General features: G+C 55.3%; 1 protein-coding gene across 1 annotated transcript in view; it reads right to left on the bottom strand.

Moving 5' to 3' along the window:
- The window catches only part of Ttbk1 (tau tubulin kinase 1), a 38,753-nt gene extending 12,344 nt beyond the window's left edge, over positions 1-26,409 (bottom strand). The window contains exons 1-13 of the mRNA XM_051204436.1: positions 26,159-26,409; positions 22,959-23,120; positions 19,028-19,175; positions 18,444-18,517; positions 18,072-18,212; positions 17,332-17,436; positions 17,128-17,193; positions 16,639-16,731; positions 16,434-16,559; positions 13,955-14,109; positions 11,734-11,965; positions 11,398-11,576; positions 8,444-9,008 (exon numbers count right to left, since the gene is read on the bottom strand). Coding sequence (XP_051060393.1) covers positions 8,444-9,008; positions 11,398-11,576; positions 11,734-11,965; positions 13,955-14,109; positions 16,434-16,559; positions 16,639-16,731; positions 17,128-17,193; positions 17,332-17,436; positions 18,072-18,212; positions 18,444-18,517; positions 19,028-19,175; positions 22,959-23,066 — 1,992 coding nt within the window. The 5' untranslated portion in view covers positions 23,067-23,120; positions 26,159-26,409. The remainder of the gene's footprint in view (positions 1-8,443; positions 9,009-11,397; positions 11,577-11,733; positions 11,966-13,954; positions 14,110-16,433; positions 16,560-16,638; positions 16,732-17,127; positions 17,194-17,331; positions 17,437-18,071; positions 18,213-18,443; positions 18,518-19,027; positions 19,176-22,958; positions 23,121-26,158) is intronic.

The following is a 26,409-nucleotide window of genomic DNA, read 5'->3' as shown; positions in this document are numbered from 1 at the left end:
ACACCATGCTTTAAGCATGGCCAAGAGCACTGCCCAGAGCACTGGCAAAGCCGGTGCTTCTCCCCCGTGACACTCACATCTCCAAACACGCTGGTCTGTTCTCTGGGGAATTCTAGCCCTGCCAAACACAGGAGCCAGAGACCAGCCCCAAACCACAGAGCTCCGCCCAGCTCCATGTGACCGGCGGTCTAACCCAGGGGGCTTAGAAGAGACTTGTGCAGTTTGCAAAAGTCAGAGCAGCCCCACGCCAAAGACACAGACAGATCTGTCAAAGTCACCTTCCTCTGCCACAGAGGCCACTGCAAAGTAATGGCTTCTGGAGGGCCAGACTTCCAAATGGTGGCCTTGCTTTAAAGGACGCCTACCTTCCCACGGGTGTTGCCCACAGTGACGGACAGATTTCCCTTTCCCTAAAAGCTTGGGAAACAGTAACATATACATAATGCTAAAACTGAGGCTCAAGCCAGTGCCACTATTTTTGATAAGCCTTAAGGCACTTGGGGATCTCAGAACAGCTCAGGGACAATTCTAGCCACTGAGGCAGAACTCTGGCCAGGTCTGGCGGTGTAACACTCTGCAGAGCAATGCCAGATGGCAAAGTACTTGGTGCTTCTGACTTTCTAGGAAGCAGATGGACAAAGAGACCCGGTACCATCACATGGGGGTGGAGGGCAGAGGGAGGGGGCAGTGCTGGAAGCAGGGAGGGGCTTCTTGTAGCCCCGCCCCTCACCTTTGTGCTTTGTGTTTCTGTTCTTTCCTCCCCCAACTCCTGCCTGGGCAGAAGGCAAAGCCACCCGGAACAGCCCACAGGGCAATAGAGCCCTGGATCTGAGGACGTTCAAAAGTGAGCAGCCTGGCTTGGGTGAGAACTGGGGTCCAGCTTTGGTTGCTACATGGAAACGGGAAAGATGCTCTTGGCCCAGGCATTAGTGTTAAAAAAGAAACGTTTTAGAGACGTGAGGACTGAGTAAAGTGACGGTGAGCTGTGTACCACGTTATGTGCACTTGTGGATAGCTTGCTCCTTGCCACTGACCACTAGATATACTCATTCCCATGCTGGTCCAGCAGCGCTAAGACCTCTACTAAATTCAGGGATATTGGAGGAAGTTGATGGGCCACAGGGTTGGGAGGAAACAGAGGTCAGAGTGAAGCTTCATAAAGAGGAGTAGAGAAAGAATAGGGACATAGGAAGCTAGCAAGGACAACACACACACACTCACATACATGCACACACTCACATACATGCACACACACAACTCACATACATGCACACACACTCACATACATGCACACACACATTCACACACATGCACACACACATGCACACACACATTCACACACATGCACACACACACACACACACACGGCTGCAGCACCATGAAACTTCCGTAGGTGCTGGTCATACCACGGTTTGTGTAAATTGCATTCTCTGGAATTGTGCATGACACAGCCTGGGCGGGCATTCATCCCTGACAGCCGTGCTGGGTGCACATCATGGATTAGCACACTCTCACTCATATGGGTACATGAATTCCCACAAGCTCACCTAAGCACGTGGTCTGCGAACTCTCTAGCCTCCTCCCCTCCTGAGTCAGGCATTGCTCTTTCTGGGAGACTCCTCACCACCACCTCCCTAAGCCTTGCTGGCTGGCATGGGCAGGAAAAATTGGGGTCCTTGCAGTGACAGGGTGGGGACCTGAGCAGTGGACAGCGGGGGAAGGGACAGTCGGGTCCTCTTCTGGCGCCGGCGTCCCTGGTAGGGGGCGGATGGCACTGGAGGAGGGGGCTGCAGGCTGCCCACCCAAGGTCCAGCCTCGGAACCACCATGTTCTACCTGCACCACACCCAGGGTACCTCCAGGAGGAGTCTGGGAGTGGCAGATCTGAGCTGTCTGTCTGGGACCTGTCCTGAGACAAGATATCCAGGTCAGGTGGGTTCGGGCTCCTTTATCACATTCTTCACTTTGCCTGCAGACTGGCCCTTGGGAGTCCTCTCTCCACCCCCAGCTCCTGAAGGCAGGCCAGTCAAGTCTCTCAGGGGCTTGGGGATGGTGGGGGTGAGCCTATGGGGTAAGAGATGGAAGGAAGGGACTCTGGCCTTGGTGGTGGCATGGGAATGTCTGCTAGGTCACAGGGCTGCCCACTCCCCATCACAGAGTACAGACACTCCCACCACACTCCAAGCTGGGTTTGACCAGCCTCCATCACATTCCTACCTCAGGTCAACTAGACAGACAGTCGCACATCTGCTTAGGTTCGACTCCCGCCAACCCCTCGGGTGGATGCAACCCAGACTCACCAAGACACTACAGAGTAAACAGAACCTGACCCCACAGCCAGACTGCCCCAGAACACCTCAGCTCCCCACACCTTGGTTTCCCCTGGACTCTGGAGCCGCTGGTCCTCCATCTCAGGACCCCTGCCCTGTCCAACTGCGTCAGCACGCCACCCCTCCCTGCACCATTTTGGATGGCCCCCAGCAAAGGAGCCCACCCGGGACAGAGCCTCTGTTGGGGTGGGAGTTTTACAGTATCTCGGGCCAACCTTCTAGGGGGCATATTGCACGTGGGTGGGATGGGCTGTGTGGCCTAAGATTATTGCGTCCTGGGAAGGAACCGTGGTCTCTGTCTGCTCCCCAGCCCCCCCCCACCTGCCCCCTCCAGGAGGGGGGGGGCCCAGCCTAGGTCTTGTGGGTGAACCGTGCCCACACCTGCTGCAGCTGGGACCGCGAGATGCGGAGCACCGAGGGCACGAGTCTGTGGTTGCCGGCGGCCAGGGGCGCGTGGCGCCGGTGGGGAGCACGCACGGGGCTGCTCTCGGCCGAGCGGCTGCGCTGAATGAGGGAACCGGAGGAGCCCGAGGAGCCGCTGCCGCCGGGGTGAGGGTAGTGCTCCGTCTCCAGCGTGGAGGAGGAGAACACGGAGGACGCCAGTCGTCGCAGGGGGCTGTACCGCGGGAGGGAGTGCCCCGAGAGTCTGTCCTCCTCCAACTGAAAGAGACCAAGAGAGTGGAGGAAAAAGAGGCATCAGGCACAGACTGGACAGCTCTTCTCGGGGGCCACCCGCCGCTCACAGCCCCTGCGGCGCCGGCGTCCCTGGTAGGGGGCGGATGGCGCTGGAGGAGGGGGCTGCAGGCTGCCCACCCAAGGTCCAGCCTCGGAACCGCCAGCGCCCCGCCCGCCTCCTCCTCTCACACTGCGGTCTCTGGGTCAGAGACCTTGATCGCTCACCTCCTCCGGGAAGCCTTCTGGGCTTAGTCCCATCTAGCACAGGGCTCTCTCTGGGCTGGAACCTTCCTGTCAGGAAGGCCCTTTTTGTCGCACCTCTTAGCCAAGTGCCCCACCCCCCAACCCAGCCACACTCCACACTCCTCCAGATAATTTTCTAAGCACATTTGCGGTGCTGGAGCGCGAATCCCGGGTCTCCTGCTTGCTAAGCAAGTGATTTGTAATGAGCTATGACCCGCAGCCCTCCTCATGAGGTCTCCCTCCTTGGCACCCCCAGCCTCCTTGTGGGAGGTCTCTGGGACGGTGGATGGACTATGGAGGAAGTCAAGAGAGTGTTTCCTGTTTGATTTGCAGCTCTGGGGGTGAAGGCCAGGGCCTTTTGCTTGCTAGGCAAGCTCTCTACCAGGAAAGCTTTTTGTTTTTCTTCATTTTCGTTTTTTGAGACAGAGTCTCAGTGTGGAGCCTCCACTGGCAGAACACTCCCCGTGTAGCCCAGGCCGGCCTCTAACTCTGGGTCAGCCTCCCAAGCACTGGCATTACAAGCACCAGGCATCTCCCCCGCATCAACCCCGGGATGTCTTAACCCCAACTCTGTCACTTACTGCTGGGTGACCCTTGACCTCAGTTCTCTGTGCCCCAAGTTCTTCCCCTGTAAAATGGGTTAAATTTGGATGCCACCTCCTAGGGTTTGAGGACATTTACAGCAGAGAGGGACAGTGGCTGTAAAGCTAGCAGTAACCCTAAGAACCCTGCCTAAGAACAGGGACCACTTCCCAAGCACATTCAGATGGACATGGTGGCCTGGTGTCTGCAGACTTGGCTTCCTCTAGCTCTCCCTGGGTCTGAGGCCACTTAGTTCACCTGTAGTGCTGTGGACTAGCTGGCTGAGGGAATGAAGGAGGAGAGAGGGAAGGGGCTAGAGCCACCCAGATCCAGTATTCCCTGCTGGTGTCAGATGGGAAGGGGTCGCAAGAGACCGCCTTCAGGGAGGGGCCAGGGAATATTCTAACTTCCTCTCCTGCCCCACCCCACACCAGTTTGCTTCCTTTGCCAGCTTCTTTGGGGGCCAAGTTTGGTTCTGTTTGCAGTGAGAGCGGACCAAAATGCCATGTGGGTGCCTAGAGTTCAACACCCAATCAGAGTTTGTGCTCCACCCAAGAGGTCAGAGAAGCTGAAACTGGGCCCCAGCATGTTACCCCCCCCCCCAGGCCAGGCATCGCTTGTGACCACCCACTTGTCCTCAATACCCGGAAAGAAGGCACCTTTGTGAGGACATCCCAGCATCCCCACAAGTCCCCAGAGCAGATAAAAGTCCTTCACTCTCCTGATGGCCCTAATTGTAACTACCCATCTTCCCGCCCTCTCCTCCCAGTCCACTCCGTTTGCTTGTAAGTTCTGACCTGAGGACAGAGAGTGAGGCTTTGCTCACCTTTGTCCTCCAGACCCAGGACACCGTCCAGCTTGTAACAAGGCAGTGTTTTGGTGGCTTTCCAGCAAATGTCTATGTGTTTAAGGAATGCTGTGCATTTGGCCTCAAACATCTAGCAAAAACACAAACAGCCAATCCCAAATCCTACCCTCTGCATTCCCTCTGCCCAAGCCGAGCTGTCTCTTTGGCTCCTGCCAATTTGCACCTGAACCGTCCCCTGAGAAGGGAGCCAGGTATTCACACAGATACACTATGCACACCAAGGGACAACCCAATGCCTAGCTGCCGGTAACGGGTTACTGCATTCAAGTGGTAATGATTTCTGCAGGGACAGCTCATAACACCAGGTCTAGGAGGGAATACTCAGGGGGGTAAAAGGTGGTGGAGGATGGGGTGGGGTGTTCTCTCTAGTCATCCAGGAATGAAGAAGAATCTCACAGGTTTATTATAATGTGTAACAAAGCACACAGCCCCGGCCTAGCCCAAAGCAACCCTCCCCAACAATGAAGTGAACACACACTAGTCCAGCTCCCTCCTTCCCCTGATGTCCTGAAACACATACAGGACATGTCCCATCCGCCTGCAGGCACATCTGCCCATGAGGCCAGCCAGCGGGCGCATCAGGCATTCCAATGCTCCGGGCACTCTGACCATGCACAGAAACACATGCCTTAGATCGGGTTCCCAGCAGACCGAGCTGCCTGGTGCCGTGTCCCGGTGCTACCATTTGGCAGCTCCAGCCAGAAAGCTTGCTTCTTTATGCTAGGTTACCACTTTGAGGCTATTTCCCGACCTTGTAAGTCAGGGTTGCTGGTGTATACAAGGGCCATTGCAAGTACAGCTCCCAGAGTCCCATGCTGGCTGCCATCATCGTCACTCCTCTCCATACCCTCCCTGCTCTGGTTCCCCTACAAGCTCCCAGACGCAATGATTTGTGCACAAATGTCCACATCCACACATCACTGCACACTCAAGATCAGCGAGCTCAGAAAAGCTCAGATGTAATTGCAGAATGTAAAGCTGCCTCAAATCTGCACAGTGTTGGGGACTGAGGCTGGCAAACATTCCCCTTACCCCACAGACACAACTTACTTCCCTGCCCGTGTTACACACATACACCACGGACGCACTACGGCCTGTCCCTGGTCCTGAAAGAGCTCCTCAGCGCTAGTGTGACACCTAGGATTCACACAGTGTTTGCAGGAGACAGCCTCGTGCTGAGACCGGAAGGAGACAGTGTCTGGCCCACCGTGACCAGCAAGGAACAACAGGACGGAGAGCCTGGCTGCTTCCCACCACTCCCGCACCGCAGTCTGTGCCCTTACAGCGACTGACCCTGCATTTCCTGAGGGGTGTCGAGGAGTAAGAACAGGGTGCCAGAAGTCCTGAGAACATCTTGTTTGCCGCCACCTTCCCCAGAGCCGTTTATGGGAACAGTGCTCATGGCCTAATCATACCAGCACACATACCACATCAGGCAGCAAGGGCCTCTGGGTGGGGACTCATGGCCCCAGTTTTCCATTACTATTTACAGGTACAAGGCAAGACCAGATAAATATCCTCCAGGGTTGTGGATCAGAGCACCGCTTCTAGAAAAGGCCTCCTAACATGAACAAGGCCCAGTACACCCCTCCCAAGATACCCATGCCACCCCAGGCCAGGCCTCCTAGTCTGAGTGTATGTCAACGCTGGCTCCTGGCCTGTACCTAAGCACCACACAAAGCTCCAACATAAGACCATCAAGTGGAGTGAGCCGCAGGCCCCAAGACAGTGCAAGAGATGATGTTTGCTTCTCCGTCAGAGGTCTTTGGCATCTCACACAGAGAAGCGTGGCCAGAACAGTGGCTCACAAACGTACTTAGCAGGAAACACACACACACACACACACACACACACACACACACCACTCAAATAGTCTCTCACACATTCTCATACTCACACACACACACACTCTCTCACACACTCTATTTCTCTCTCACACACACACTCACTCACACACACTCACATACACACTCCATGTCTATCACATTGACATACACACTCTCACACACACACATTCACACACATATTCTCACACACATGCTCTCTCTCTCACACACACACACTCATATACTCTCTCTCAGCCAAATACTCACAAACTCTCTCTTACACACACACTGTCACACACACACACTATCTCTCTCATACATACTCAGATACACACACTCACACATATACATACTCTGTCTCTCTGTCTCTCTCTGTGTCTCTCGGTCTCTCTCTCTCACACACACAGTACTGTTTCCACTATGAGACAAGCTTCAGATCCTCAGATCAGCATTTCCAAATCCTTTACCCTGCCCCCACAAATGTTTCTTCAGCAGTCTGGTCATCTAAACCAGGGAGATTTGTGTGGGCCTGAACCTCGCATGCACTGAAGGCTGTCAAAGGGACTAGAACCCGGGCTAGGCTACACAATGGAGCCCTGTCTCAAAACACCAAGGGGAGGGGAGACAGCACTCCTAACATGCCCACTCGTGTGAGCTCCCTGAGCAGCTTAGGATGGCCTTGACCTTCCAATCTTCCCAACCCTCCCTGCCAAGTACCGGAACTACAAGAATGTGTACCAAGTACCGGAACTACAAGAATGTGTACCAAGTACCGGAACTACAAGAATGTGTACCAAGTACCGGAACTACAAGAATGTGTACCAAGTACCGGAACTACAAGAATGTGTACCAAGTACCGGAACTACAAGAATGTGTACCAAGTACCGGAACTACAAGAATGTGTACCAAGTACCGGAACTACAAGAATGTGTACCAAGTACCGGAACTACAAGAATGTGTACAAACACGATAGTTTTATGTGGCCCCGGGGACTGAACCCAGGGTTTTGTGCATGCTTTCCTCCCCAGCACCATCCCTGACTGGGGGAATGGTGGGCTGCCATGCATGCTGATCTTCCTCACTCTCTCCCTAGGGCCTGTCCCATGTTCTGATCCCTCCTGGGTCACGATTAAGGACTCCTTTCTCTCCTCCGACTCTTTATATGTGAGTATTTCCTAACCTCTGCCACACCCATCGGACCTCCCCACCCTGCATGGCTCTCTCGGTGACAGCAGCCACCCCCCACGGTTCCTATGAGTTCAGGTGAGATGTCTCCTGAGCAACGGATATCACAACATGGCCATCCTTCCGAGGTCAAGAGGTCACTGTGTCCAATCTGAATCCACACACTACGGCAAGGTTGTCATCAGAGGCCCTGCAACCTGCCCTCTGTCATAGTCCTTCTGCGCCCCACCCATCAGTCTACTTCCTGGCCCACCAGGGTACTCCCACCACTGAAGACATATGGCCATCCTGCTTCTAAATGTTTGCCCTTTCAACTCATTTTCTACAAAGCCGCCCAGTGGCGGCGGGGGTGGGGGTGGTGGTGTTACCAAGCCTTCAGGATCAAGTCCAATCCCTTCCGTGTGGACCAAGGCCTCTGTGACAACCCCAGGACCGCTCCACACCCTCCTCAGTACCGTGCTCAACACTGCCACCACAGGCCTTTGTATGCTGTCCCTGGGTCCCAGGAGGCCTCTCTCCTGCTTCATCATCTAGCTGCACTACTCACAATACAAGACTTATTCCACAACTTTAGCCTCGTCTGTCCCCACATAATGGTGTGGAGCCTTGTCTCCACCATGACCCTATCACTGCCGGATTCCTAGGCCAGAGGGGCCACAAGGGAACACACCAGGCCTGCCTGCAGAACTCTAGGGAACCCCGGGATAGGAAAGCCATATCCAAGCCCAGTCTTACCTGTCTCTGAGGGCCTGTGGGGTCTGACTCTCTCCGTCGAGGGCGGGGTCCCGAGTGCAGGGGCGAGTGGGAAAGGCTGCCAGGTGTGGGTGGCTGTGATGTCTCTGACCGGCCATCAGCCTGGCTCAGCTGAGGTGGCGCAGGCTGGGGCAGCGCCTGCCGCAGCAGGTCCTCCTCTGCCAGCGTCTGCATGCCACGTCCTCGGGGCCTGACAGCGGGCTCTGTCCCTAGCCGCCTCCTTTCTTCGCCCTCCTCAGGCAGAGGCCGGAGCTCCTCAGGCTCTTCGTCCGTGGTGCCTGATGTGCTGGGCTCAGCCCCGGGAGGGAAGTCCTTGAGCTCTGTCTCCTTGTCAATAATGACCCATTCCTTGCTGTCAAAGTCTTCCTCCTCGGCCAGCGGCACCGAGCGGAAGGCATTGCTCAGGGCCTCCTGCTCCACAGATGCTGACACGTCCATGCGCCCGCTGGCCTGCCTGTCAGCATGGCCCGTGTCCACTGACAACATCTGAGCCGGCTGTGAGGAGCAGGCCTGTCGTGAGGGCGAGCCGGGCAAATCCATCCGTGACCTGCGAGGGACACCCAAATGGAGCTCAGTGCTGGCCTCTGAAGGCCAAGGACATCTGCCAGTGGCAGGGTACCTTCTAGAAACACTTATCTATCCACCTGTCATGTGTTCGCTCAGCAGATACCGTATTCCAGGAACACGAGCATGCGGAACACGAGCCCATCCCTCTCTGGGCACTGTGGGAATCTAGTCTTTCCAACACGCGTGGGGTACTTACACTTGTCTGTGGCTCCCTCCTGCTGCATCCAGGGCAAACGTACCAGCTGGCTCTTGAGTTTACAGATGGCTTCTAGCTCTACTCCTCAGCCCTCAGCCCTGCCCAGCTGGCTCTCTATAACTCCAGGTAGGCTGGGCCTTGCATTCCCCAGCTGCAAGCCAGAGTTGCATTCCTTAGCCGGACCCAAACCCTCTCAACCTAACTGCTTCAGATTCACTCACTCTGCTTCAGCTGTTCACCCACACCCCACAGCCAGTGCCTCCATCCTCGCTCTCTAGCCCCACTCAGAAACACTTCCTGTTGTGAGCCCTCCCCTTCCTGCGTGGACAGTTACTTGCCCCCACAAGGCACCCTGAGCCCCCACCAAACTACGAGCCTCAGATGTGATGGTGTATGTGTCTCCCTTACAGATAGACTGTGACCTCTGCCCGGCAGTGCCTGGGCTCCTCTAACCTTTGACCTCAGGGCACGGATCCTGCCTGGGACATCATCTTGAACTGTGCCTTTGACTCTTACTGAACACCTAGACCGTCTCTGTTTGGCATGGCACCAGCTCCAAAGGGAGGCTGCTTCTTATACAGTGCTGTTGTGTGTGGTAAAGGAAGAGGCTACATATGGATGAAGTGTTGGCTCCTGACCCCAGAACACCAGCAAAACCACCAGGCCTAACTGGGCTCTGGGCTCCAGGCAGGGGGTCATTAGCCCCCAGTGACTCAGCTGCAGAAGGAAGATGTGCAGACTAGAACTCCCAACAGCCCTTCTAAAAGACCCTCCCCCAGCCTGCACCCTCCCCCAGCCTGCACCCTCCCCCAGCCTGCACCTTCCCCCAGCCTGCACCCTCCCCCCCCAGCCTGCACCCTCCCCCAGCCTGCACCCTCCCCCAGCCTGCACCCTTCCCCCCCCCAGCCTGCACCGGAGCCGCCCACCCCCATTCTACACCCTATTTGTAACGATTTGTTGGGAAGACTTAAAAGAAAACACCATCAATGAGGCTGCCCTGGGACCCCCTGTAAATGGCCGGTGACATTTCTTTTCCTGAAAGGACAGAGGGTAACAAAACAGGAGGTGAGCCGTGCACACGCGTGTCTGTGTGTGTAGAGTGAGAGCTAGGACACCCAGCCTTGTCTGCTCCATACTTTCTTGAGCCCCGAGTGCCACCAAGCCACCCCTTCCCTGTCTGTGACGTCCTGAGCCTTCTGTAGCAGAAACTCTTCAGCCAGCCACTCCTGAAGGGGCGTTCCCTGTGACGCAACAAAGTCCTTTCTAACCGGCAGCTCTCCAAACTGTCTTACTGGGGACACTTGCCCCTCTCCACTCAGATCCCTTCCTTACTTCTGTATCAAGGGACCCCATGCTGCCACGGGTAAAGATGAGGTGAGTGCTGTCACACGCTCAGGGACCCAGACCCGTCTTAGGTTTGTCTACCTCCCCCATGGGGAAAAAACAAAACAAAACTGGTACTGTGTTTGATCTGGAAGATTAGGACAGTTTAGGGTCAGGTCCGGGGGAGGGGCCATCAGGAAAGAAACCGAGTAGGTATCAGAAAGGGCGCCCTCTTCCTGTGTGGCTGAGAAAAGAGTCTTCCCTAGTGCAGAGAAGGCCCTGGTCTACTGCGGAGCAAAGGTCCTTGGAGGCCAAGGAAACCAGTGACATTTCATGCTGGAGGTGCCCCACCTGGTGTCCCATGTAATCAGGTGTGACTTGGCTAACCTCTGCCAGCTGTACCCCACTCACAGGCACCTTTACCCTCCTGCGACCTCCCGAAGGCCAATCCCCTCTCTAACCCTTCCCCTCATCAGCCAGGTCCCTGCTGGGTCTCCGGCTCTCAATTCATGCCCCCAAAACTTGTCCCTTAAACCCCTCTCAGGCTCTCTGTCTGCAGACCAAAGGAAGCCCATCTCTCCAGGCACCTCTGAATTGTTACCTAGGAAAACGTCACCTAGAACCAGGTCCTGTGTCCAAAATACTGGCCTGTCCCATCCTTTCCTCTCTGGATGCCTCGCCACAGGCCACCGACTGACCCCAATTAGGTTGAGCCTAACCCCAGGCCAAGCATAACCCTCACCATGCTTTCTAGGCTTCCTCATTTTGACCTTTCACAGACCAGCCACGCTGATGAGGGCACATGGGACCAGAGGCCAGTGTCACCCCGAACCCCTGTCTACAAACTCACCTCCTTTCATGCATCTCTACCCGCCCATCAGCTGCTGTAGACAGCCTCTCCGACTCTGGGCTGTTGACCCTCCGGTAGCGTAGAGACCGTACTGGGGTTGTTGGGGAGTCTGGGGGGGCACGCACTGGGGAGCTGGGGATCCCTACTCCTCGACTCTGCTCTTCCTCCACACAAGGGGTCTGTAGGAAAGGGGATGCTGTGAGTTGGGGTTGACAAGATGGCTATGGGTGAGAGCCTTTCTCAGGGTAAAAGGGACATGGGGGGAGTGGGGTGGGGCCAAGGGCTGGGAACCTGGGAGGGGAAGGCACCCACACCCTTCTGCCTGGGTGCAATTACTTTGCCGATGTTGATGCGCAGCTTGTTGCGGTTGACATCTGTCTCCTCCCACACTTCGGCCTCAGGCCCCCCGGGGTGGGGGGCAAGGTGGGGACTAGAGCCCAAGCCCTCTGGAGGCCTCCCAGGCAGGATCGGGGGTGCGTTCTCCTGGTCACTCAGATGCTCGCCCTGCAGCACGTCCTCAGTGTTCTCACGAAGCAGGTCCCCAGGCACTGGTGTCACATTGACCACACTGGGAGACCAGGGAGAGGCGGGATAAGTCTGGCAGGGATGCCCTTTCCCCCTTACTCTCTGCCTGCACAGGCCCTGGGGACCATCTCCAGAGTGGACACTCCATTGCCATCCCTGACCCTCCAGGCCTCTGACACCAGACCACCCTCAAGTTGGCAGGGGCTGCAAAGAGATGTGGCCAATAGGGACGGGCGTGTCCCCACTGAGCTCCACCTTTTCAGGAGACCTGTGGGTTCCTAGCCCTTGCTGCAGCCCACTGTTAGTGTCCGGCTCCCTTCAGGGACAGCCTTAAAAGGACCCCTTTGTACTCCTTATCCAGAGACCTTTTCAAAAGAGATGTATTTACTTTTATGTGGATGAGTGTTTTGCCTACATGTATGTATGTGCACCCTGTGTGTGCAGTGCCTGAGAAAGCCAGAAGAGGGCAGTGGATCCCCTGTCTGGAGTTACAGACAACTCTGTGTTTTTGTTTGTTTGTTTTTGTTCATTTGTTTTGTTTTGGGGTTTTTGTTGTTTTGTTTTTGTTTGGAGACAGAGTCTTACTATGTAGTCCTGGCTGGCTGGTCTGGAACTTGCTATGTAGATCAGGCTGGCCTCAAATTTCAAGAAATTTGCCTGCCTTTGCCTCCTGAGTACTAGGATAAAAGATGTGTGCCACCATACCTAGCCCTCACCCTGTTTTTTGAGACATGGTCCCTCAGCTAGACTGAGTGGGCTGCTAGCTCCCAGGATCCACTAAGGTAAGGGTCTCTTGTGCATCAGGCTGGCTGAACTGCAAGCTTCCAGGAGTTTCTTTCTGTCCCTGCCTCTCATCTCACCATAGAGACACATAGATTATAGGGATGTAGTCTTTGTGTCCCCTTTCCGTGGTTTCTGGGGACCCTAACCCAGGTCTTCATGCTTGGTCTGCAAGGGCTTTATCTGCCGAGCCATCTCCAGGCTCCTTTCTGTTTTAAAACAAGGTCTCCCTGTGTAGCCCAGGCTAGTCTCAAACTCATAATCCTCCTGTCTCATCCTCCAAAAATTGCTGCAATTAGATATGTACATACGTCCCCAAGCAACCTCAGCACAGAACTGGGCCACCGTGCTGTGCCAGCAATTTCTGTGACGTCCCCCTCCCATTGTGGCCCTGGGCTAGGTGACATGATGCCTATTCTTGGCTATCAACTGACTCTATCTGCAATTAGCTAAAACCCAAATGGCTGTGCACCTGTGAGGAGGTTTTTTAATTAAATCATTAGCAGTGGTGAGACCCATTTCACATCTGGATCTTTAAGGTGGGAAGCCACACCTTTAATGCAGATGTTCTGAAATCTCAGGGGATCCAGCTTTAATGGGGGCCGTGCCCTCTGCTGGCAGAGTATTTGTTCCTGCTCTCACTGGCAAGTCCGCTCCATCACTGGCTTTAGAATTCGCTTCTTCAGGATACTGGTATACACTGAGGATCAGCTGAGACATCAGCCTCATGGACTGAACAAGTACTAATTCTTGGACCTTGCACTGACAGACAGCCATTGTTGGATTAGCTGGATCACAGCCTATAAGCCATTCCAACAAACATGTTCATTCTATAAGTTCTGTTCCCCTAGAGAACACTGACTAATGTCGGTGAGAACCATTCTTAATCAGGCTCCTTCTGTGTGTCCCCTGTGGTTCTGAAATTACTGGACACAAGGTAGCAAACATCCCAGCATTGGCTGAGGCCCTGTGAAGACAGGAATCAATGTCTTCCTGAGCTCCCATGGCATTTGAATGATGTATGGCATACATGTCCATTATTTACAATTTCTTCCTGAGTCAAAAGCTCTAAAGGAAGAAGATCCCACTCCGTGCTCGGTTCAGGGTGGATTGTGAGAGACTAGCTCAAGAAGCCTCCATGAAGACACAACTAGGTGTGTCCCAGGAGGGTGAGAGGGCTGCTTTCCTGGGTGACAACTCTAGGTGAGAGTCACTGACTTCCCAGCCACCATGACGGCCCACTCGGACTCACCCGAACATGGCTGCTGTCTGCCGGGTGTTCTGCTGGGGTGGGGTGGAGGAGCTTGTGGACAGGAGGGTGTCGGTGCCAGCCCTCTCCCAGTCGAAGGCCTCGTTCTCGGCGATGCCCCGTTCCTTCATGCTGTTCTCAAACACCGACATGATCAGCTGCAGGGGATGGGGATGGCAGGGGGGCAGAGAGGTGACCCCAGGGCTAGCCAGGTGGGGGGGCAGTAGCTGGGACTGTACTGAGGGGTTACGACGGAGGCTGCCAGGTCAGGGACGGGCCTGGACGGGGCGTTGGAAGGAAAGCGCACATTGATTTCAAAGGAAAACGTAACACAAAGCAGTATGCGAATTGTCATCCTGGATTAAGCCCCATCAGATGGACACTAGTCCTCCCAGACTGTCCCGTGAGGACAGTTTCCAAACTTCTGCCATCTCAATAGGCATGTGAGTGTCCCCGAGACACTGGGTTTTCTCTTGGACTCATGACTCTCTGCAGGCTCCTGCCTCTGAACGGGTCCTCTCCTCTCTGTCGCTGAGCAGAGCATCCGTTACGCATCACTTAAATGCTTTTCTGCCAGTCCTACACCTCTAACAGCCATCACGTGCACAGCCCGTAGGTGTTTGCAACTGTCTGGACCAAGAGACTCAGTGAGGCTGAGCCAGGACAAGCCCCGGGCAACCGGGGTGCCAGGTTCAAGAGGGAGCGGGAGGCTACAAAGGCTCTGAGAAGCCCAAGCCACTCAAGGTTGGGCTGGCTCTCCTCAGAGCCCAGAGAGGGCACTCTGCTGACAGGACACACTGCTTCAATGTCTGACTCCCTACAGTGTGCAGCACTGTGCCTATCCAGAGTGGCTTCTGGGCAAACACTGACAGCCTGTCTCTACATTCTCCAAACACTGTGACGGGTCCCGTGAGGGGTGGCGATGGAGCCATGGGGAGAGCATTAGACTGGACTCAGCTGAGCATCCTTCGCCACAATGACATGTATGAGGGTGTTGCCATGAGGTAATTGAGGAGGTGGGAAATGCCTGTCACCTGGTTATTGTGACATTGCCGTACAACACTACTCCAGTGTGCGGTGATGCTGGCGTCTCCAGTCACATACAGAATCTGATGCGCACAGTTATGTAAAGTACATAGTACCGCGTGTCTGATTTTGGTTTTTGTGTTTATTTTATTGTGTGCAGGATGGGAGGCTACGCACATGGATGCAGGAGCCCATGGGCACCGGGAGATGGTGTCAGGTCCCTTGGTGCTGGAGTTATGTGTGGTTGTGACACTCCTGACATGGTGCTGGGAACTGAACTTGGGTCCTCTGCAAGGTCGTCATGTTCTGTCAACCAACGAAGCACTTCCCTGCCCTGGTTGTTGTTATTGTTGTTGCTGTTGAGAGAGGGTCTCCCTGTGCAGCCCAGCCTGACCTCAAATTCATGATCCCCCTGCCTCTGGCGCGAGTTCTGGGATTACAGCTGTACACCGCCGCGTCTGGCAATACTACTTTTTAAATCACTATTTTAGAGCATACACCCTCTATTTGCAAAACACAAAGTTGAGTGAGGTTGTTTATGTGGCTGTGTCATAGAATGCCGCTTGCTTGGCATGCAGGAAGCTCTGAGTTCAGTCTCAGGCGCAGTGCAACACTGGGCATGTCAGCACACGTCTAAAATCCCAGCAGTGGGAGGTAGAGGCGGGAGGGTCAGAAGTTCAAGGTTATTTTCAGCTACATATTGAGGACAGCTGGTCTACCTGAGACCCTGTCTCAAAAACAACAGACACTGTAATTTGCCACAGCATGCTGTGTTAGGCCAGGAGAAGCTTGGGTCTCATGATATGCGTCTCTTGTTTGGGTCATTTTCTCTTGAGTTTGAATTAATCTCATCTTGTCTGCCACACTGTAAGACAGGGTGCATGAAGGGGAGGTCCTGTCCAGGTTGAGAAGTGGACTCTACAAGGGTCATACGGTGACATATTAAAAACGGTCTCTACCCTGTCGCTATGCAATGTAAAACTGTCTCTGCATCCAGCCCTGCCCTTAACCATGATGTCTAATCTCAGTTTCCCATCTATGAGCAATCATGCCCGTTAGCTTCCTGCAGCGCTCTGCTGTCAAATATAGTCTGGTCCTCCCTGTCCCACAGGGTCTCCTTATGTAGCCCCAGCTGGCCTGGAACTCTCCAGAGCAGAGACCAGGCTGTCCTCAAACTCAGAGACATCTGCCTCCCACCCCACCCCAAGTGCTAGAATTAAAGGTGTGTATGAGCATGCCCCTGCCGCATGAAGCTTGAATGTGATAACACAAGAACAGTGTTTATACCGGGGAGGGCCAGCTCTTGAGAAATCTAAGCAGGGACTGCTGTTTGCAAGGGCAGGAACAGTTTGATACAGTCAGAAGACCACAAGGCAGATGCAGGGGCAGTCTTGAAGTAAGCTAAGGGCAGGGGCAGGGGAGGCACTGTCAGCGGTGCCCAGGCTGGAGGTCGCACCTGGTAATCAGGCTTGGTGAAGTAGTCAAGGCTGGCGATGTGGTCCAGGAAGAGATGGAACTCCGATGGCATGTGCTTCAGCAGCATCCGGTGCTCGTACTTCTCCTTGATCATCCCCACCTGTTCCTGGAGGGGGGCGGACACAGGAGATAAGGCCCCAGCTGCTCTACCCTCTGCCTCTTCCACCCAGCTGTGGGGGCCTCACCTTGTCCTTGATCTTCCTCCAGGGCAGCTGGCCCACCGCAAACTCCACCAGCATGTAGAAGAGGGACCACAGGTCATCATGGCGGCCCATCTCCTGAGACGTAAGGGGAGAGTCATCTGCAGCTCTCACTTCCCCCCCTGGGAAGGGATGGTGAACCCTTTGCTGGGGACATCTGACACCCGGACCCAGACAGACGACGCTGGGGTCTCTCTGTGGCTGTGGCTTATCCTAGACCTCAGCACGCACAGACACCACAGTAAAAACTTCTGAGTATGGTTTGCGTCTTCACCAGGGATTTTCAGTGGGAAGAGAGATGACGGAGGTCCAGAGAAGGACATCAGGGGCAGCCAAGAGCAACACATTCCTCCAACGCCAAGCTTCAGCCCGTACTCCATTCTTTTCCCTCCACCCTGACACCCACAGCCCATTCCATACCCAATGTTGCCTTCCTGTCCTTAGCCCATAACTCAGGCCATGCTGCTCACTCACCCGGTTCTTGTGGGCATTGACCGAGGCATAACGAACAGTCCCCCGGAACCCGGCCACATTCCGAGGCTGCAAAGAAGACCACATCTCAGCCACATTGTCAACCCTCCACCACCAAGACTGGTCCTGATACCCAGGAGCCTGCTTAGGCAGCTACAGGAGAATTCTCAGAGCCCTCCCCCCATCCTGATGCTCAGTGGTACTCACGGGCCGGACATCCCCTGTAGTGTTAGTGTACTGCCGGGCCAGCCCGAAGTCCAACATGTAGCACTTTCTGTAGGTGGAGGGTAGCCGGCCCATGGCAAAGTTTGACTGTGGGAAGACAGCAGCTGTGAGCTACTAAGACGTCAGCACCGAAAGGCCCCCACAGCCAGCCACAGTCATGTGAGTATGACCGGTGCGTCTCAGCAACAGAGCAGCAATGACTACCCTCAAATTAGAGACATGGAAAGGGAGGGTCGAAGGCCAAGGAGGCATCTCCGAGTCACAGAACTGGTGAAGAAGGTTTGGAGCACTGGTCTGTCCTGTTCTAAACCCTCAGCTAGCTCCCTACAGGGGCAGTGGGGTTTGGTGTGGCTGCCCAGCTCAAAATCGCCTGCCCGGCACATTTCTTGGTGTGTGTACCCTTGGGCCATCCGCTCAGCCTTCCGGGCTTCTCTTTTTACCCTTTTCAACTAGAGGACTTTACTTTCTTTTTCTAGACCAAGATCCGAGGTCTGCCACAGAAAGTTAGGTGGCCTCCCCTGACCTCCTCACCTCTGGACTGAAGGACTACACAGGGTGGTGGGCGAGAGATGGAAAAGAGCAGAGAATAGAGGCGAGATCTGGGCCCCCAGAGGTGAGAGAGAGGAGATGGGGCTTGGTGTGGTTCAAGTGGAAGAGGCTCGGGAGGCTCAGTACAGCCCCCAGGCCCCACAGACAACGGGAGAGCTCAGACACATGCTCACCGGCTTGATGTCACGGTGCAGGAAGCCCACGGAGTGAATGGCTTCAATGGACTCCAGGATCTGCTTGCCCAGCCGCAGTGTGGTGCTTAGTGTGAAAGTGCCCCTCGGCTGGCTGCGGCGCAGGTCAGCCAGGTTCCGGCCCTAGGTGGGGTGGATGAGATGGATAAGATGGGGTCGGATGGAAAGGGCAAAACCTATCTCCGCCATCTGCTAGCTACCGCCACGATGATGGCCACCCAGCCTTGGCCCAAAAGGGCTGTGCCTACCCTAACCCATCCCAACAGGAAGCCATAGCGCCCTTCCCCATGCCCCACCCGAGTCGCCCTCCAGCTCTTGGGGAAAGAGGCAGGTGGGCAGGGACCAGGCACGCACCTGCAGCTGCATTACCACATAGTTAAACTTCTCGTTCCTGCCGCAGCCGATGAACCTGCACACGTGGTCCTTCCCTGAACGGCACAAAAACAGGGCCTCCCAAGTCGCTGTTGGGCTCTGGTGTGTGCCCCCCCACGCTTTGTTGTGTGTGGTGTGCAGGCATGCCATGCACACCTAGCTCATGTGTGGGGTCTGAGAATCTGAGCTTGCTTTAACCTTGGACCGTTTAGCCATCCCTCTGGTCCAGGAATGCCTCTGAAATAGCCCGACTCGCACCTCTAGTCCTGCTTCTTTCTAACACTCTGGCCCCACCTCTGTAAGCCACAACCCACCTCACTTGGCCATCACCAACAGACTCCCTCATCACTCTCCATCGCTCTCCGAGACCCTGGTCCCATCTTCCTTAGATCCTGGCTCCATCACCTTCTTCCTCAACCATATTAATGTCCTCATTCAAGCCTCTAATCTCATCATTTTCCCACTCCATCACCCCTTCACTGCCCCGCCCCCACCCCGCCCCCGCCCCAGCCCCAGTCCCCGCCCCCGCCCCAGCTCCCCGTCCCAGCCCCCGCCCCAGGTGGTACCTTGAAGCTTTTTGAGCACAGCCACCTCCATCTTCAGGACCTGTTTCGGCTGTTGGGCTGACTCCACCTTGAGGGCCACATTCTCCCTAGTCAGCAGGTCCATGGCCTCGTAGATCTCACCAAAGCCGCCGCCCCCGATCTTTTTTAGCTATGGATGGATGAGGGGAGGAATTGTGCTCAGCGATCAAGCTGGACAGCTCCTCAACCCACTTCTGATTATGCTCTCCATTGATGGGCGTGTCATATTCTTCAAGGGGAGGGCCCGTTTGCCCAACCTAGTCAGTGCCCTCACCTCCTCTCCTCTGAGACAGGCAGCTCTACAGCTCTGCACGTGAGTATAGATCTACACACACACACACACACCACCAGCAGACAGGCATCTGAATAACATAGGGACTCAGGCTTCAGGCAGACAAGGAGACAGCCCTCAGATTGTGGGTCATCCTGCATCTTTTCTTCTCTTAAAGGACAGCGGGGCCAGGGGTGTAGCTCAGTTAGCATGCATGAAGCCCCAGGTTCAATCCCCAGTACCACATCCACTGGGCATGGAGGTGCACACTGGGGAAGGAGGTAAAGGCTCAATACCAGCCTACACTACATAGCAGGGCTAGCCTCGGGTATTTGGGACCCTGCATCCAAGAAGGGAATGGAGGGAAGGAGAGAGGGACACATGGGTAGGAGCTTAGCAAGTAAAGGAACTTGCTGCCAAGCCTAACATGCAAGTTTGACTCCCTAGACCCACATGGAAGGAGGGAGACAGATGCCTCGTTACCCTATGACTTCTACACGCACAAGCCATGACACACAAAGCCACGGCACACATCAGTCAATAACAGTGAAATAACAATAACAGAAAGAAACAGGCACACCCTGCCCTGATGGAAGCTAGTCGGCAATAGAACCCTGACAACCAGGTGGGACTAGACCCAGACTCTAGAGGCAGTGGTCCCTCTCCCGGGGAGCTCTAGCCGTGGGAGACATCAGCAGAGTCAGTCCCAGGCTCTACAGCACAGGTCAAGAAGACCCCTGACTCCCATGGCACACAGGCAAAGTCACAAGGCCCAGGGCCTGCAATGCCTTGGCTAGGCCACACAGCTAGTAAGTAACCGGGCTACACTTCCTCTACACTCCATCAACCGGAGACAGAAGCTACCAGTGCAGGACCCGTAAGGTTACAGGACACGGGCCACTCAGCACTGCAAGTGTGTGTGCTGAGTGGCCATCAGAGTCTCTGCTGCTGCGAACATATCTAACACACAGTCCCCAACTTCCCAGGGTCCCAGCTGCTCTATTGGCCTACTTCCTTCCCATTAGCCACCCATCTCTAGAACAGGGGTCTAGTGGCTGACCTTCTGCCCTGTGATGAGGGCACGCTTATCCATTGGCCACAGTCACTAGGCACCTCACTTTTTTGGGGGTCCACAAAAATGTGTTATCTTCAAATCAAAAGATGAAGAGAGGCTGGAGATGCCTCCGCTGTTAAAGGCTAGGCTAACAACCAAAAGGAAAACTCAGTCTGGAATATGAATCTATTACTTTCTATTACAATGCCGCCATACAATGCAATTTTTTGTACCCTATTATAGAAGACGGTATCATGAGGCGAAAGGGCCCAGGGCCCATGAATGTCACAAGGCAACCTGGCTCAAAGTCCCTGCAGAGAACACCCTTCGGGCCCTTTGCAGGCCCTGTTTCTCCTCTTCTGTATGTTTCAGCCATCCCAGTTCCTGTGGGGGGACCTCCCTAAACCACAGGAGAAATAGCACAATAGAGCCCCCGTTTATTTGTGATGGATACCCTTTTCTTGGCTCCACTCTGGTCAACCTAGAGTTATCTAAGTTTCATAAACTGAGCCTCCGCTGTAATAGAGAGTCAGATTGAAGCAAAGACCGTCCGGCCCTAAGGCCCCAATTCTCTCATGGGCTGATTTGTACTGACTGAGTTGACTGGCAGACAGACCTCAGCCTGTCATGAAACTTAGCAAGTTAGCTAATCACACCTATGGTAATTGCTGTATCTACTCCATCAGTTCCTGAGGTAACCCACAGAGGACACCTTCCCAGCCTCTGAGAACAAGAAAGGCACAATGAGGCTGGAGACCTGGCCCAGCAGTTAAAGGGCACTCACTGCGCTTCCAGAGGACCTGGGTTCAATTCCGAGCACCCACGTGGCAGCTCACAACTATCTGTAACTCCAAGATCTGACACCCTCACACAGGCATACATGCAGGCAAAACACCAATGCACATAAAATAAGTGGCTTTTTAAAAGGCACAGAACAAACACTAAGATTTTTATTACTGCTGCTTTGCTATGCTGCTCCCAAGAGTCATCTCTCAAGAACAACTTACTGTTTGTATTAATTTTTTTCAGGGCAAAGAAATTTATTTACAACTTACTAATTTTAGACATTCTTCCTAGATTGATGAACCCGATTTCTCCCCGGTGCAGCCCATCTCTGGGTTCCACACTCCCACATAGGTCCCATCCCTTCCCCGAAAACGGCTGCATCTGGCACCCAGTCTCTCCAGCTCTCCAGGGAAAGGAACGGGAGACAGCCATGGCAGCCATAAGGGCAGTCCAGGTCTGGCACACTCGCCCCTCCCCCCAGCCTCCCTGCAACTCCTTCTGCCATCTCTCCCTACAACGCTCATCCCTCCTTCCCAGAACACAACAGGGTCTTTAGTCTAAACTCAGTGTGTGTGAACAGCCTTTTTCTTGGCTTTTCAGTAGAAATGTTATTCAGCCACCCATCTGCCAGACACCGAGCTCATGTCCCAGGGACCCGGGGTCTTGAAGGAGGCTTCTCATTTTGCCAAACACCTCTTCCTTTTATGGCTGCCCTGGCTCCTGCATCTCTGTCCAGTTACTCTCCCTAGGAAATCTCCTCCCTAACCCCCACTCCCAATTCCTGAAAACGCTACTTTGCCTCTCTCCTTGGACCTCTAGCGGACCTGCGCGGCCGGGTGACTGTTGCCATGGAGATCCGCCGGCACCTAGACCCCACCCTCCTCCAGCACCCCTAGTGAACTGAGCCTCACCACACCAAAGCACAGGGACGCGCGCGCACGCGAACATCACAACTATAAACAATGAAAGAAACTCTGACCTCTATGGTTCTTTCTTCGCCTCTGTATCCCCATTTCCGTGCAGACCCCACAGTCACACACTTTTCCCACACTATACCATCCGACATCATCCCTCCCTACAATAAAGAGGACACCACGGTGCTTCAAAGCGATGGAGAAAAAAGGGTTTGGACGAGACTGACTGCCAGTAGACCTGGTTCCCTAGATACAACCACTGCCCCAACCCTTACGTGACCCCCTCCCACCCAGGATAGCATCCTCCCCCGACGAAGAAACTCGGACTACAACTCCCAGCAGGCCACGGAGCCTGAAGTCCTGAGTTAGAGGAACAGGGCACGCTGGGAGATGGAGTCCCGGCGTGTTGCACCTGCCGCAGGAACCCGGGAAGGGAGGAGGGTGGATGGAGAAGATGGAGTGCGGATGCGGTGGGAGCAGCCTGCAGGGCCTCTTTCCCCAGACCCAAGCCTTTCCGTCCTCTGCGGAAGCGGAGGAACACATGCTCACTCAATGTCCTTCCCCAAGGTGCGGCGGAGAAGGAGCCCCCTCCCCCACCACCGTCCTCCGCACCCCGGGCTCTGCAGCTCGCACCTAGACATCCAACCAGGAGTTGTTCAGGCTGGGCTGGACCAGCACGACCTAGCCCGGGAAGGGGTGAAAGAGGGCCGGGTGGGAGAGGGGGTCCTGAGAGAACGTGTGCGCAAAAATAACACTTTAGGAGAATTCCAAGGAGCTCGAGGACACCTCCCGCTTAGCGTAAGGGCTCCAAGGGCACCAGTCGTAGGGACTCTCCAGACCTCTTCTTTCCCAGACCCCTCCCTCTGCCCTGCCAGCTCACTCACTCACCACCTTCCAGCGATCTTTGACCACGTAGTTGGCCGGCAGGATGTCGGCCTGCTCCCCTCCCCCACTCATGTTGGTTTCGTCCTTAAGAGCAGCCGCTAGGCACTGCATCCACCAGCCGGAGGGAGGGGTGTCCGCAGGGCCTGCCCTTGGGGGGCCATCTACCTGGGAGAGTGAGGAAGGGCAGTGAACGGCCTGACTGCCACCCTAGACCACCTGACAGCTGTGGAAAGGAGCCCCATCCTGCTGGCAGGCACCCTTCCCAAGCTGGGGCCGGGGGTGGGGGTGGGGTGGGGGTGGAAGGGCTGCCCTCCAGGAGTTACTGGGGGAAATAGTCCTGGTGAAAGAGGTCAGTGGAAGGGAGATATACCACAAATGGGAGGTGTGAAAATCAGCTACAGGACACACACGAAGAGAACAGGAGAGGGCAGTGATGTGTGAATAAGCCGTGGCGGAAACCTTTACCATAGAGACATGCCAAACTAATGAGGGAAGATGTGCTAGCCAGCGGGCATCCTAGGCTGAGACCCAAGAATGACGAGCCTGAGTCACTCACTCTACCTGTGGTCCCAGGCATCCACACCTAGCCTGTGTCACAGAACTCCAGAGCTGTGCTTTGCTGGCTGGCTGAAAGGAAAGGCCTGCTGAGCGTGGGTAAGCCGTGGGATGCCCTCATCAGTGGCCCGGCCAGCCAACCAGAGAGATGTGACCATCAAGAAAAATGAGGGCATGCACCATAGCCCATTGAGGGTGACGTGAAAGCTGATGGATTGTTAAGAAGCGCACGCCACCCTACGTGTGGCCACAAGACGAGAAGCAAGGCTGTGTGCCAACAGTGAGCACAAGACCATGGGCTCAAGCTGGGGGTTTCAGAAGGACGGTACCCAGGGTCTATTCCACAGGCGCCAGGCAGACTGAACCGGTGGGGTGGGGGTAGTGGGTGCTGTCCGAGGGGAGCCAGGGTGATAGCGACCCACAGGTCTGGGTAGGCAGGGGCCAGCAAGCCCCTTTCTATATCCGTGAAGTCAGCCAGGAGGATGGCAGCATCTACTGTGCTTAGGTGGGTAAAAGCTGAGCATTGGAGTCAGCCTTCACAGGTGCTAAGACACAAGCTATCATAAGAAACATGTGCTTCATAAGAAAGGGTTGGGATGCTGCAATTACCGATTGTAGCTAAGTTCTTTGTACATGCAGGAAAGGACATTCATTACAATTACTCCATGAGCCTTGAGATGGCTAACTTCTCTGGTCCTGCGCCTAAGCATCCTGATAAGGACAGGCTGGGTTGTAAAGGACCTGAGACATCTTCTCGGGACATGAAGAGGAAGCATCTCCATGGGGAATGGCATTGTCACTCATTTTTGTTTTGTTTTGATTGTTTTAATCACTGAGCTGAATTGTGTCCCCCAATCCATACAACCCCAGGGTGATGGGGAATTATGGGTTTGGAAGGCAGGGAGGACAATGGCTAGGTGAAAGGAAATGGGTGAAGTTCTGAACATAGGTCAAGGAAAAGACCTGCGAGCCCAGCACTCTGGGGGTGGAGGCAGAAGGATGAGAGATTCGAGACTAGTCTTGGCTACACCACAAGTTTAAGGCCAGTCTGGGCTACAAGACACCTGGCCAAAAACAAGAAAACAAAACCAGGGGGAAAAAAAGACTAGAGAAACAATCAAACTTGTGTGGAGGAGGCCTCAGCTGGAACCGGACTGTAGTTTAATCCTAGTGTGTAGGACATCACCGGGCCCAGTCCCAGCCTCAGCACAGGGGGAAGCGGAAAGAGCTCTATTCAGGCTGGAGAGGAAGCTCAGTGGCTGAGTACATGTCCAGGATGGTCAAGGCTCCAGCTTCAATTCCTAACAGGAAAATGTATTTTTTAATAAAAAGGGGGCTGGGGGCCTGCCAAGCCAGTTCTGTGGGGGGAAAGCCCCAAGCCATCAAGTCTGATAGCCTGACTGCCATTCCTGAGGCCCGTGTGATGAAAACAGGGAATCGGGCCCCTGCAACTTGTCCCCTGACTTCCACATACGCACCGTGGCACGTATAGACGCTCCACACACAAAGTAAATAAAATGTAATCCAAAGTGGGGATTGAGATGTCTTGCTATATCTCAAGTCTAAGCACAAGGCCCTATAATCAGCCCCCAGCACTAAAAAAAAAAAAAAAAAAAAAAAAAGTTCTGGCCATCCTATCTCAGCGGATGCCTCCGTGGACCCCAGCTATCCCGCTATCCCAGACTGGGTTGACAAGCATGGCTGCTTGGCTACTGTCCTTTGAGGTTCCTTTGTGTGTGTGTGTGTGTGTGTGTGTGTGTGCGCGCGCGTGTGCGCGTGTGTGTGCGTGCGTGCGTGTGTGTGTGTGTGCATGTGTGTGTGTGCGCGCGCGCGCGTGTGTGTGCGTGCGTGCGTGTGTGTGTGCGTGCGTGTGTGTGTGCGCGCGTGTGTGTGTGCGCGCGCGCGTGTGTGTGCGTGCGTGTGTGTGTGTGCGCGCGCGCGTGTGTGTGTGCGTGTGTGTGTGTGTGCGCGCGCGCGTGTGTGTGCGCGCGTGTGTGTGTGTGCATGAGAATGCGGGGTAAGTGGAGAGGAGCACTAAGTGCTTAGGAGCAGAAGTGTTGGCGTGGGGCTATGCACGGTGGAAAGCAGGAGTGTGTGGGACTCTCAGAGGCCAGTTAAGGAGGTGAAGCCATGAGGAGTCGTGGGAACACGAGAAAGAAGGTGAGGAAGAGAATGCAGAGAACAAACACAGCCTCTCAGAGTGACAGGATGAGGGAGCAGGGTTGGTAAGACACGGAGGAGATGGCGGTGGCAGGGACAGAGTGACAGGACCACGGGAGGGGCTTCTGGAAACAGCTGGGGAGTAAAAAGGGAGGCTGGTGGGAGGAAGGAGGAACTGAGGATGGGAGAGAGGGTCTGGAGACAGCTGAATGACCTGTCAGAGGTGACAGGAAGAGTGAGGAGGGAAATAACGGGCCGGGGGTGAGGGGAGAAGAATGGGCTGGGGAGGGTGGGTCTGTGCGGGGGCAGGGAGAGGCTCCAGGCCTCAGGCTGCGGCCCAGGCAGTGTAGGCCAGCGTCCCAGCTCCTGACGGCGGCGACTACGACTGCTGCGGGATGGGAGCCGAGCCCTGGAGTGAGCCCGGCGGGAGGCCCGATGAACCCCGAAAGGGACCCCCGGCCCGCCCGCCCGGCCCCGCCCCGCCTCACCTGCTCGGTGTCCGCTGCGGCTGCGGCTGCGGCGGGGAAGGCAGCAGCACGGGGCGGCGCATCCCCCGGGGCCGGGGCGGGGCGGGGGCGGCTCAGTGCGGCGCTGGGCGGCCCGCTCTCTCCCGCAGCGGCGGCGGCCTCCCGACCCCGACCATCCCGGCCCGACCCGGCCCGGCCCCGATCCTCCTCGGGCGACGGCGGCGGCGGCGGCGGCAGCGGAGTGGGGAGCTGCCCACAATGCACTGCGCCGC

Source organism: Phodopus roborovskii, unplaced genomic scaffold (genome assembly GCF_943737965.1).
Source record: "Phodopus roborovskii unplaced genomic scaffold, PHOROB, whole genome shotgun sequence".
NCBI classification, from domain to species: domain Eukaryota; kingdom Metazoa; phylum Chordata; class Mammalia; order Rodentia; family Cricetidae; genus Phodopus; species Phodopus roborovskii.
This window is presented reverse-complemented; position numbering and strand designations above follow the sequence as displayed.